Here is a 13,741-nt window from a genome sequence, read left to right as displayed (position 1 = left end):
ACAGATATTTACACACTATCTATGCATATACACATGTATGCTCTGCATTCAAAAACATATATGTAAGTACACATTTAAGTAAACGTACATGTACATGCACTCAGAAAAGCTCATCAAGGGAGCAATAGAGTCAAGAAAGAACAGTATAATACAAAGATCTAAACAAATAGGTTATTGTTTATTCTGTTTGTTATTTTCCACCTCCACTGCAGCTGTCCTATCATTCCTGTATACTGTATGTCAGACTGTAGGGAGACAGACTGCATGACAAAGCAAAAACATGCACTGACGCTGATAAAATAGTTCTGTTGACAGGCTTTTTTGTGCCTGTTAACTTTTCAAGATATTCCATTTTTTTATTCAGATTGTTGTATTGATCTTTTAAAAGAACAAACTTTGAATTTGTCTTGTTTCTCTTGGGACCAGCTGTAAAGTATGTAAAGCAAACACACGATTATAAGTAAATCACGCTGCAAAATTAAAAACATTGTAAATTGATAAATGAAGCCATAGTATATGCCCCGATTGAATTAGTGTTGTACTGCTCATCCTTCTGATCCCAAGAGAAATTCAAAGTTTGTTGCCCTTCAAGCTGTTGCTGTGCAGAAGTAATAACCTGGCATCCAGACGCTGGCAAAGGTTAGGAAATATTTTGGTGAGATGAATTTGGATCTCTGTCAGACTCATAGCGTCATGTAGCATTCAGGTCAGCTTCAGGGATAAAAAGTCCAGGCAACATAGACTTATTACAGTCGGTGCTTCCAAATGAACTGGACTTTCATATTGATGGATCATTTAAGTTTTGTCACTCATTAAGTGTTGTGCACATTGTATACCACTTTGGTTTGTAGAAGTAGTTGTACCCAAACCAAAAGTATTCAAGTTTTTGATAACTGTCTTTTTCTTATGAGTGAAAACAGTGTGTCTTTCAGTAGCAGCCATGCATCTCTGTGTGTGCGTGTGTGCGTGTGTTTGTGTGTACTTTGACTCCAATTACTGTAAACGGATGGGCATCAGTACCACTTATAGACAATGACTAATACACCTAGAAAGTTTGCCAAACCAAAACAGAAAGCAAAGATAAATTATTTTCACCTTTAAGTTGCCTGTTGCTATGTACTATTAATCACTATGGTAACCAACCTAACTTGCCAGACAGCAGCCTGACACTGTCTATGCACTTGAACAAAACAACAAAATTAGCTTTTGCTGTTTCCGTTGCTGTCCACAGGCAACTAATGGAACCGTGAATAACATGGAATCTCTAGTCAAGCAGAGATTGACCATTGTTGGCTCGTTTCATAGTTGACTGCAGATTAACAATTAACACTGCATGTCTCAATCATTTTTTTTTTCAGCACAATTGTAATCAGCATTGCAATTTGGCTTCACTCATTCTCTGAAAACGAATAATATCTGCATTACATTACATTACATTACAGTCATTTAGCAGACGCTTTTATCCAAAGCGACTTACAAGAAGTGTATTCAACATAGGTATTCAAGGGAACTACTAGTCACCAGAAGTCATAAGTACATCTCCTTTCTTAAACAAGCATCTAAGAGCATAAACCAGAGCAAAAGTACAGTGCAGAAACAAACTAATATGAATACAATAAGTGCAACAAACCAATAGGAATGCAATAAGTGCCAAGTGGAAGGCTCAGGGTAGTGCTTCTTGAAGAGGTGAGTTTTCAGCCTGCGCCGAAAGATGGGCAGCGACTCTGCTGTCCTGACGTCAGTGGGGAGTTCATTCCACCACTGTGGGGCCAGGACAGAAAAAAGCTGTGACCGGGTCGATCGGCCGCAGGGACCTCTGAGCGACGGGCAGCACCAATCACCCCGAGGCAGCAGAGCAAAGTGGTCAGGCGGGGGTATAGGGCTTGACCATGCATCATTAAGGAAACTGTCAAGGCAACAATAAGTTGATGAAATGAGACTGATGGTGATATTTCCTTCACCACCACGTGGAATTTCGAGTTAGGGGACTCTCTCAAAGATAATTAAGAAAAGTATCAGACAGCTAAAGTGTTCCCGTAAATAAAATCACCCAATAACGGCCATGATTTTTTACCTTGATTTATTTATTCGTTTCATTAGAATTACAAAAAAGGGTTTGGACTTTCCAGCCCAATTTCTGTCAACATTGCATTACGTAAGCTGCAGAAAAAGTGGGCTAGTTATGAGAAAGAAAGAGAAAGAGCAGACATTCATAACAAGGCCGCCCGAACAACATGCATTGACATGAAACCTTTATGCACAACTCAAAATTTGTTTGACTTGAGACTGCTCGCCTGACCCCATACAGATCTGCAAGTCAATACGGGCTACACCACCAAGCTGTGGCAGAGCAAGCACAGAAGTAACATTATTTTATGAAATAACCTGTGCCCCCTTCTATAACACACATACAAACCTTAGACCAGTATGGATTAGATGGAAGAAAACTTACTCTAAGTGTTTTGTAGACGATAATGAGGCACTTGTGGACAAAAGTCACCGCGCTTGGGACCAATTAAGCCTTAGGATTCTCTGCCACAATATTTCAGCTTTGTGTCCCTGTGTGTGATAGTTTTTAAAATAGTTTTTCATCACAGCACCGTGTTGGAAAAAAACATGTGATGGGCGTGTGGAGAAATGCAACTTGGGGATTTAACAACCTCTGAGTGAAAAAACATATTGAGAGACAATAAAACGCTAAAAAGTAACTTTCTTCATGCATACAAATTGAACAAAAAAACCTACTCCTCTCACCGTTTTTTTGTTTTAGTAAAATTAGGTTTCTCAATGATTCCCACAGTTGGAGCTTTGAATTGAACACTTGGTGTGACTTTTGTCTAATTGTTACTTTCCACTATGGCTGAGATCTGAATTGCAGAGCGATATCATGAACTGCAATATTGACAGCAAGCAGTCCCCTTTTTTTGATTAATATACTTCCTTCTGTGATATTCTTTATGAAAGATAAAGATGATGCTTTAATTATTTCAGACTTCAAAAGATAAAAAAAGAAGTCCTAATTAATCACTTTAATGATACTTAATTTAGATTTTCTCCTTGCAAGTAATGTATTTTGAGTCATTTGATGCTATTCTAGTTTTATTGTAGAACACTTTGAAGTTCTAAAAATCTTAAAAAATGATCATGAAAAAATGATCATGAATCATTATTCTCCACAGTCAGAAGCAGTAAGAACTGGTACGGTCATGCTCCCATTTCTCAGATAAATAAATAAATAAAAATACAATCTCCTCACCCTCCCGTGGCTCAGGTGATTAAAATACTGAGTGGTTCCATGATGTGAGTGAACAGAAACAGGAGGTGGCAGTTTGACACTCACACACATACACAATAGTTGTTTACTCTAAATGGGAATGTGGAGTTAGTTTAGGACCCCCAGGCTGCCTTTGAAGACACTTTGCTGGTTCAGGTTCAGTAAGTGCAGGCACCTATCAAGGACACCTAAACTCATTACCAACATGTGCAGATGGAAGCAGGTTAAATGAGCGGACAGTAGACAAATGGAGAAATAAAGTTGATAAGACAAAGAGTTAAAATCAGAAAGTGGTTCAAAAGACTCGGAGCCGATATATATGTAAGGATATTAAAAGGGAAGGGAGGGGAAAGGAAAATATTTCAGAGAGATACAGGATAATTTGGGGTCCAGTTTAGAGTGCCAACCTCTCTCATAGATAGTTAGGGCAGAGATGAGGGGATGACAAATAAAAGATGGAGCAACTGAAAGATGCTTAATGTCTTCGGGAATGAAATATGCAGTGCACAATGCTCTCTCACCCCATTATTTTCTCATCCCCAATCTCTCTTTTTTATTTTTTTCTCTCTGACCCTTCACTGACTCTGGACATGAAACAAAGCAGCCAGCAGTCATTTATTTCAGATGTGGGTTGGGAGACAAAAAGACAGCCGAGTGACTTCTGGCGAGAAATCTCATTGACTCCAGAGAGTTAAACACAAGTTCAATTTAATGCAAATGCACAGCTTTTCGGTGAAACAGTGCCCAAGTGAAGGGCATATGTTGTTCCACTATGAAACTTCTTTTTTTACTTAAGATCAAATCAATCATTGTGAAAATATTGTTTAAAGTATCTATGTGAAAGAAGGTTTCAGGCTTCCCAGTTATTCCTAGTGAGGTTGAGTTTAAAGTACAGACGTTTTTTCATCAACAATGAATTACTTCTGCAGGTGATTAATGCCATGAACACTTCAAAAATCAAAAATGCCACACTGTGCACAGCAATTGCCAAGTGACAACAGGCAACCACTCAGCCACTTGGCAACATACAACAGCAATCTGGTTGCAGGGTTGAACACAGTGAAGTTTTGTGGTACTATTAATTTGAACATGTGTAAGCTTCCGTTCAAGTGTCTTGTGGGAAAACTCTCCATTGTATCACAAACAACGTGCCCATGCCAATAAGTGCTTCGGGACTTTGTTCATCAGATCAGTCACTGTCCATCTGTACTGCTTTGTCATCACTTTGTCTTTTTTTTTCTCCTTCTACTTTCCACTTCCTGTCTACCACTGATTGTTCTCTCAAACCTTTCTTTTATTCCATCTCTCTCGCTCCTCATCTTTCTATTTGCCCCTTTTTTCTGCTGTTGGCCAAGTTGCTGGCCAGAGCTCTGCGATTTCACCATCACCTTTTCTCGCTCTGTGGTACATATAAAAGGAGCTGCGATCATCAGAGAAGCACTGTAATGACTTCAAATTCTCCATGCCATGGTTCATTAAGCGTGAGAGGCCGAGATATGTGCGTGTTTCTGTTCTTACAACCCATGCTTATTGACATTTTTGTAAGTGCACGCTCGTCTGTGCGTGCACATGCAACAATTAAGAACGCTTGAAGTATATTTCGCTGCATTGTGTCTTAATCAATACATTCCCTACAAGGTGGCTTCAAAAGCAGTGATTAAATTATGTTGTTCCACCACTGTCATTTTTTGGCATTGACTATAGATACTCGCCTTTGTATTTGTGGAAGATGAAGAGCCCACTTAATGTGCAAAGAAAAAAACTCCATGTCAATTCCTCCATTTTTTTCAACATGTGTTTAAGGTCTTAACTTAATGTGTACATGTCATACATTTCTCCTGCCTGTGCATATCAGTGAGTGGAAATTGCAGTGTCTGCATAAGATAGGCCTAATTTAGTTAATTGGCTTCTCATATTGTAGTGTTCATAAGCTGTACTTTCTTATTTCACGGTGTCATTTTTATAGTAGAGCCAACCATCCCAGAATAGCCTTCAACGTCGGCTGTCATGCCTCGACTATCAGCTGTGAAGAGAAGACTGCACTCTCTACACTTAACTATCAAGCTGCCTGTCTCTTAGGATCAGCCATGTCTCCCGGGAATTACATTCTTTTATAGCTAGTCAGTATTAGCTATTTGAGTTAAGTGGCAATGTTCGCTTCCAGAGCAGATGCCGCTCAAACTGCCCTGCAAAAAAAAAAAATGTATTGACCTCAGGCCTATAAGTCCTGCTTTCTCTGTGCTGCTGCATCTACAATACTGTTCCCCCACATCCATTTTTAGGGCGGGGAGCAAGTTTAAAACTTGACATAGAAATGTGGTAAATGACTAAAAAACTCATAACATATCTGCCGGAGTGACCAGGACTCACCCTGTGGGTAAACCTCCTTTTTCATCAGGAGGTTCATTAGACGGACTCCCACAAACAAACTCTGGTCAGATGCAGACTCGGTTCCTCCAAAGGTCTCCCCTCTCAGAAAATGTGATATGAATTGTATGTGTTAGAATGTGTTCTGCCTGCTCATAATGTTCCGTCTCCATTCACTGTCAGACAATAACATAAGTTATGATTATTACAATTTATCATATCTAGCCAAATATACCAGACAAATACCATGTCTAAATGTATAACTGGTTTTGGCATTCAGTAGCTCAGAGGTGATGATGCATTGAACAGTCAATGAGTTACAACAGATGTGCTGACTGAACAAGGTTTCAGGTCACCTGAATACATCTCTTGCTCATCTGCCCTTGCAACCAACCAAACCAACCACCTCTGTTAGAGTTGTGTGGGATCATCAAAGTGGTTTCAACTTTTCTTTATGTGTTGTGGCTCAATGGAGATCCAGACTGAAAGATAAATCTTTTACAAGCCTTATTTGACCAAGGAGATTCAGCTGTCTATGGCCCGGTGGGTCAGAGGGGACCAGCAATCTTCTGTGATCACTGTGATACAGTATGCCCAGAATGAAATGAAAACCTGAACATTATGTTTTGCAAATATGTCCAATATGAGACAGCTATCAGTGAGGTTGTACACTAAACGCCCCAAAAAATGTGATGCGGTCTGGGCTGAACAACGGTGGGCCTATCCTTTAAGCATTAATTGAAAAATAACCATGTGTCCCGCAGGCAAAAATCCTAAACTGAGCCCTTATTTTCATCAACACGAAATGATATGAGTGGCCTAGAGAGGACAATAAAACCAAAGCACTGCTAAGTCGACTTGGGCAATATTACTCACTGACACTGGCCACAGATTTAGCAAAAGCTTCACTTTCTTCAACCTTAAGACTAAAAGTAAGCCCAACACTATGTCACGTATTTGTCCACAGAATGTACATTATTCTCTTTCTTTTTTTTCTCCTGATCCTCTTTATCCTATTCTCTTTCCTCCCCAGGTGTTAAAAGCACATCAGACTTCACTCTACCCCTCTGTTCCTCTGTCTGAATCTCTTCCTATCACGGACCAGAGATTCTCCGCCTGTAAATGTTTTAAACCTTTAGGGAACACATTGTATGCAGCCATCTGTAGCTAAGCGTCTACTCTCTGAGTGTGACTTCTGGGATAATAGAGCGCTCTTCCGATACGAGCTTTTTTAGCCGATATCAGCTGGAAACGGCAAGGTGGAGGAGGACCGTTTCAGTCTTCAGTGTGAGAGTGTATGTGTGTCTGTGTAAATAACAGCTGGAAGCCACAACATTGGTCCAAAGGCTAGATGTAATGGAAGTGGCTATCAGCATCCTTGCTGCTGTTTTGATAAGAGCGAGTTCACAGCTTAAGGGAATATCTCTTTCCCTGTCATTTTCCCTGTTATTCTTCCCTTTTTTTTGGAGGTTATTCCATTCTCACTCTCTCTTTCATCGACTCTCTTTAAATCTTTTTTTTTCTTTATCTCTGTTTCGTTCATGTCTCTCTGTTACTGAAAACACTCTCCATCTGTTCCGTCCTGTTACAGCCACTCACCGATCCCTGTATCAGTACAATTCAATTGAGTGCTATTTGTTGGCAGGAAATATAAAAAAGAAACAACATGGTCGAAGTACAAATCAATCCACAAATTGTGTCTTGCATCTCTCTCATGATCTTTTTCTTTGCTCCTGTTTGATTGGTGATCCATCTCAAACAACCTCAAATTTCAATCCTATGTTAGGGAGTTGTTTTGTTGTGTTTGTGTGTCTCCTGTGGTTGAGGTGAAACTCAGCGGTGGAGTGTAAACTGCCATTAGAGCCTGAAGCGGAGCTGCAGGCTGAGCTCTTTACCCCAGGCCTGTGATGCTACCATAGCCAAGTCATCAAGGGAGGAAAAAAGTGTGATTTTTTTCCATGGAAGGCTTAAAATGTTTGTGTGGGTTCAGGTTGGTTTGTACACTGTTTAGTTTAAATGAAAGACCTGTATTTAGAAAATGCAACACACCTATATACTTATTTATTTATTGCTCTCTCTCTTCCTCTTTCTCTGTGGATGTGTGTGTGTGTGTGTGTGTGTGTGTGTGTGTGTGTGTGTGTGTGTGTGTGTGTGTGTGTGTGTGTGTGTGTGTGTGTGTGTGTGTGTGTGTGTGTGTGTGTGTGTGTGTGATTTGATTTGACTCCGGTTTACTGCCGGTGCTTTCCCCATTTCCCTTTGGCTACGGTCAATGTTATCAACCTACACCTTCAGGCAGATGTGTGTGTGTGTGTGTGTGAGTGAGTGAGTGAGTGAGTGAGTGAGTGAGTGAGTGTGTGTGTGTGTGTGTGTGTGTGTGTGTGTGTGTGTGTGTGTGTGTGTGTGTGTTCCACTTCCTCTTTATTTTTTGAGGACCAATTTTAGATTGGGACTTCAAGAATGAGAATACTTTTGGAAAGTGATGGCATTTGGCTTCTTCAAAAGCCTGTTTGAGTGTTTATAAAGTCTGGTTTGATCATCTGGTCAAGGATATGGTAAAGGGTTGGGGTTAGGGCCCAACTGTAGGTGGTCAGCTTGAGGGGCCTGGTAATGCTAAGTCCTGGTAAGAATAGAAATATGAATGTGTATCAGATAATCCAAGGAGCAAGATAAGATTCATGATATCTTTGTTTAATGATTAAATCCCAATTGCCAACGAGCTCTTTTTGAGGTCAGTGTTAAGTGGTCTGTTTAAGTTTGGTTAAGAAATTAGAGACCTTTGACTAAAATGAGTGTAACTGCCGGCATCATTTTCCAGTATTCTTTGCTTCATTTGGAAAACATAATATCCTGTTTAAACACAAGCACACAGAGGACAGCTCATGGCTGTTTCTTCTGATTGAGAATACTGAGGTCCTATCCTCTTTATTTTTTGTTATGTCCGTTTCCAATTTTTCACAATTGGCATATTGGTCCCCAATTTGAAACATATTCTTGAGGCATATTTACACCATTTACAGCCTACAATACCAAATGACCAAATTAAAAAAAATGAGAACTGAATGCACCCTGACTGATATTTTTGTCCCTGCAGCGTCTTGGTCTCTGTGTTATTTAGAGAGCCAGGAATGCTCGCACCTATCGTTTCTATAGTTGCAGTTATCAAGTTTGTATTTAAGGCGTGTATGTATTTATCTATGCAAGCAAGAATGCCACTGCAGAGCTAAAAGTGAAGTTTTACTCTCTATGCTGTGGTTACCAGCCATCTCAATCAGTGTGTCTATGCACTTTTTGAATATATAGAGCCGGCATTCCACTTCTTCCGCTCTTGCTCACTTGATCTTTGCCTCCACGGGCTCCTCTCGTTCCTTCCTTCCTTCTCTCTCCGTGCCTCTCTTTCACTGTCCCTTCTTGGCTTCGTCCCTCCATTTTCTACTATTCTTTCTCATAAATCTATCCATTCATCCATCTCACCCCTCCCCTCTCTATCTGTCTCCCTTTATATTCGCAGACAGTGCTGGCTGGATAAGCTCCATGTCTTGAGAGCTTGTCAGCTGTGTCAGGTCTCTCCTCCTCCAGACTACTCTCTGAAACTCACTAAGGACCTGAGGACTAGTGCTCAATCCTCTGCAGTGTGCTTCACTGTCTTCTTGTTTCATTATAACTGCCCCTCTAACTTATTTGGCAGAATTGGATGTGGTCATATTCTTAATTTAGCAGTGTTTATGTAACAATTTCTAATTATTATACATGTCATTATATCGCTCCTTGGGTCCACTGACTATACATTTTTACATCTAGTTGACAATACAGGACAATATCTGCCTGTTTGAGCCTGCCAAATAAATGCTAAGAATCATTTCACATTCTTAGACAAAGAGTCAAGCTCTGCAGCACACAGGCAATTAAGCAACTTCACTGGTGCCATCATTTCATAAAGCATTTGATCTACCTGCCTGTGTGGCACTGTAGGTATCACCACACACATGTTCTGCTAATGTTGCTCTTGTTAGACCATCCTCTACCACCTGTCTCATCCCCCTTATCTATCCTTCTCCTCTTTCCCTCACTAGACACACTCTGTAGTGGGACAATTACACAGACTATCTCTGACAACTTGAAACGTGATAAATGACTTTCGCACCGTCCCTCTGTGTCTCTCTCTCCTCCTAGATGTACATCCAGACTACCACCCTGACCATCTCTCTCAGCCTGTCTGCCTCTGTGTCTCTGGGGATGCTCTACATGCCCAAGGTCTACATCATCCTCTTCCACCCCGAGCAGAACATCCCCAAACGGAAACGCAGCTTCAAGGTGAGGCCCTGTGAAATACTCAAGTCCTACATGTTATATTATCGGAATATTTTCCACAACAAACAGGTTTGATTTCATATTTTTTGAAATGAGGATAATACATTTAACGACGCACTACGTGGAATTACATTGAACTAAATTGTAGGGCTGCAACAACTAATCGATTAAGTAAAAAAAATATTGATTATAAAGATATTTGGCAACAAATTTGGTCATTGAGTTAGGGTTATGCTATGATGCAAGACACATGCTGTGGCAACATCTCTGTGGGGCAGTATTCCAGCCAATGCTGCGGCTTTCGTAGCTCACGTGATGAAATACGGGAAATGACACCGTCTCCTTCATCCTTTGACGTCTCTGGAGTAAGCATTTGAAAAGTTTCAGAGGCAAAGATTAACAATACAGAGGAGTAGAGTCAAATGCACGATTCCAGGCTCTAATAAAACAAAAAAATAAGATACCTGACAAAAATACCTTCTGTCCGTTTGGGTGAGTACATAGCTGGTGGCCCGGGTCCTGATAAAGCTATTTAAAAGCGAATACTTGATAAAAAAAATAACTCTCCCTTTGGTTAATTAGGATTCTATAAGTACACAAGGAATAATTTAAGTTTTTTTTAATAAAAAGCTGAACACTTTTTATCAGATTTAATAATAGATTAGTAAGTAAGTAATAATCAACATATTAATCGATCAAAATCGTTGTTAAATGCAGCACTACTAAAGAGGGAAACCGGATATTGTACCACACAAACCATCTTCATTTCCAATTAATGGATTTCTGAATGTGAATGCATGGTGATACAGGCAATTGTGACAGCAGCCGCCATGTCCGGGAAACTGAGCCAGAAGGGAGGAGACCGGCCCAACGGAGAGGTGAAGACTGAGCTGTGTGAGAGCATGGAGACCAACAGTGAGTAAGAGAACACCAGAGTTTTATAACTATACATATAACAAACTATATAAAATGTCTTCCAGTCCATTTTTATCACATAAATCCACATAATGTCCACATGTTGAGAGATCAACGCTAAAGCATACACACACAATAATACACAAACACATTGAGAGGTTAAAACTGGATTCTAGTGAAAAGGGAAACATGATAACACAGTATAACAACTGTTACTATGGAGTTATTTAGTCTTTCAATCAAATAGTTTTATCATACTACCAAGAAGTGGGTAGTACTTCATATTTTCTTCATAATGGCATGTCAGTACAGAGAAGCACAATACAATTTCAAACAAACACTATTTTCCCTTTCTTACATGTATGCTTGGATTTGCAGATTGCATGAGGATTTTAAGTTTTGTTTAATCAAGTAGAAGTTTCAAAATTAATTTCACGCCTGACTTTTTCGCATGGCAAAACAGCTGCAACAATGACAGTTTTTAAATAGCATGGTGCGTCTTCTCCGAGCTCTGACTGTGAAGCACTGTTACATTCACTTCTAAGCTCTGTTTTGTGTTTAGCTGGTTGTGCTTTCTCAGCGATCTGTGGATGGACTGACAGGAGTGCATGTGAATGTGCACGTGTGCCTCAGTGCATGGGCATGCATGATTGGCTGCTAGTGTTCATGTGTGCACGCATGCTCTAGTATAAGTATCTATCCGTTTGGTAAAGTTTTGATTAGTGTGTCCTTTGGTGTGTGCGTGTGTGTGTGTGTGTTTGTGTGTCTGTGTATATCTCTCTGTAGTTCAGTGTGTAAGTGGTGTTTGTACACCCATCTCCATCTATAATCTCATAAACACATCTATGTCTCAGCCTTGCTGTGCATGTGTTTCTGTCCAGCCCATGAATACGGCATGTAGGTTAATACGTTTCTGACCTGTGTTTTCCCGTCAGCAGTTTATTAGCATCAGTGAAGGAAACAGGTCACAGTCCATTCATTCAAAAGTTTAACTGCTTAGTCATGTCCTGGCATACTTCACTTTACACACAATGAAATTGCAATTCAATATGTTACAAACGGTCCAAGGTTGTCACAATTTATGTATTAACAATGATGAGCAGGAAACAAGTTTAGGAGTCTCTACTTTTTTGTCCCCTGACATTTTGCTTAAAAGTGCTCTTTTGAAAATATCAACAAAAAGCTTTGGGCATTTATTTTCCAGTCTGCATGCACTAACACGCATTTCTTTGATAAATGCATTTTTATTTTTTTTCATCAAGGACCTTTCCCCCCCCCCCATTATTACAGCAGTGTGATGGCAAAGCACAAGTGAAAGAACGGAAAAAATAATTATATAAAAGGGTTGTATGAAAGCATCAGAGTATAACAATGGCGCAGTTAGAGGCCTGGCGTTGCTGCAAAAACATTGACATTTACCATGGAACGCCTGAGGGGACACAAGACATAATGGGTTTGACAAAAAGCCCCAACTACTCAGGTGGACTGTGGATGTGACACTGTTACGTGACCATCGTGACAACAATCTGCTCTCAACTGCTCTTTCTTCTGTTCCTTTTCCTTTCCCCCCTTCCATACCTCCATCGGTCTCTTCTCTTAAATTCTCACTCTTTTCCTCATATTTTCCTCATTGTTCTTGACCTTTGTTATCCCCTTATTTCCTCCCTTCCATCTTCCACCCTTTTTCGTATTCACGCAGCTTCATCAACTAAGACGACATATGTCAGCTACAGCAATCATGCCATTTGAAGGGACCACAGAGGATGAAGAAAGGGATTGGAGAGCAGAGGGGAGGGCGGTGTCTTGGGGCAGTGCCAAGCGAAAGAAGGAGCCGTCGTTCTAAGCCGATTGGTAGAAGAACTGGCGGACGGACTGAGCGCCCAATGGAATCCAAGCATGAGACATTTTGTATTGTTCAGCATCAAACCACAGAGAGGTGGGACCACATTAACAGCCAGTCAGTGTGCCTGCTTACCCGCTGCTCACACCTCATTGGTCCTACCATGAACTTACCCGTTTAAAAAAAAAAAAAAAAAGACAACATGAAAAAAGAAAAAAAGAGACATACCATAGGACACTTTGGTGGATGGAGTAACTATTAAAAATCTACACACAAAAAAAAATCATAAAAATGAAAAAAAAGAAAAAAAACAACTCTCAGAAACCATGTAGACATTATATCTAAAAAAGGGCAAATGTGGGGCTGGGAAAGAGATTTAACAGATTACATTTTAAAAGATATTTAAAAAGAGAAATGTCAGAGAAAATCTATGAGACTCAAACATGTTTGTTGTTATTCTCTACTTGTGAGTATTTTTGTGGTTGTGACGATTTTTTCATTCTTGTCTCACCGTTGTCTGATGGATCGCCCTTGCATAATGAGATGAGTGTGTTTCCTCCTGCTGTCTTGGCTAACCAGGTCGTCGCCTTGGGTTGTGAACCTGTAAAATGCCATGGTTGAAGCATGCCAGTTTTTATACAAAAAGGAGATTTATTTATAATAAAGGAATGTTTTGCAAATGTGTAGATTGGTGGTCGTTTGTACGTTTGTAGTTTTGAAGGTGATCCCTTTGCAGATTAGCTTTTAGGTCCCGTTTTTAAATGATCTGTAGAAAAATGGATGGATGGCAGATTGTGGCAATGCACTATTCATCTTAACGTCATCATTACTTCACACACACATGAATCGTGCCTTTTTACGTGTAGATATGCAATTAATTAGCGAGCATGCTAACACCAGAATACTGTGCGGTTTTCTATTTTTTTTTTTATTGTAATGGTCCCCTACTTTGATCCATACTAATATACTGTATCTCAACAACTACTGAATGTACTGCCGTGGAAATGTGTACAGACATGGATGGTGCCAAAAGCATG

The 13,741-nt window shown here is 40.1% G+C and overlaps 1 protein-coding gene across 1 annotated transcript in view; it reads left to right on the top strand.

The window, feature by feature from the left end:
* The window catches only part of grm8a (glutamate receptor, metabotropic 8a), a 205,631-nt gene extending 193,018 nt beyond the window's left edge, over positions 1-12,613 (top strand). Inside the window, exons 11-13 of the mRNA XM_054624394.1 lie at positions 9,812-9,952; positions 10,759-10,864; positions 12,564-12,613. Of these exons, the coding sequence (XP_054480369.1) occupies positions 9,812-9,952; positions 10,759-10,864; positions 12,564-12,613 (297 nt within the window). The remainder of the gene's footprint in view (positions 1-9,811; positions 9,953-10,758; positions 10,865-12,563) is intronic.
* The last annotated feature ends 1,128 nt before the right edge of the window (positions 12,614-13,741 follow it).

Source organism: Anoplopoma fimbria, chromosome 23, assembly GCF_027596085.1.
Source record: "Anoplopoma fimbria isolate UVic2021 breed Golden Eagle Sablefish chromosome 23, Afim_UVic_2022, whole genome shotgun sequence".
Taxonomy (NCBI): Eukaryota; Metazoa; Chordata; class Actinopteri; order Perciformes; family Anoplopomatidae; genus Anoplopoma; species Anoplopoma fimbria.
The sequence above is the reverse complement of the archived record's forward strand: the minus strand, read 5'-3'. Positions and strand labels throughout refer to the sequence as shown.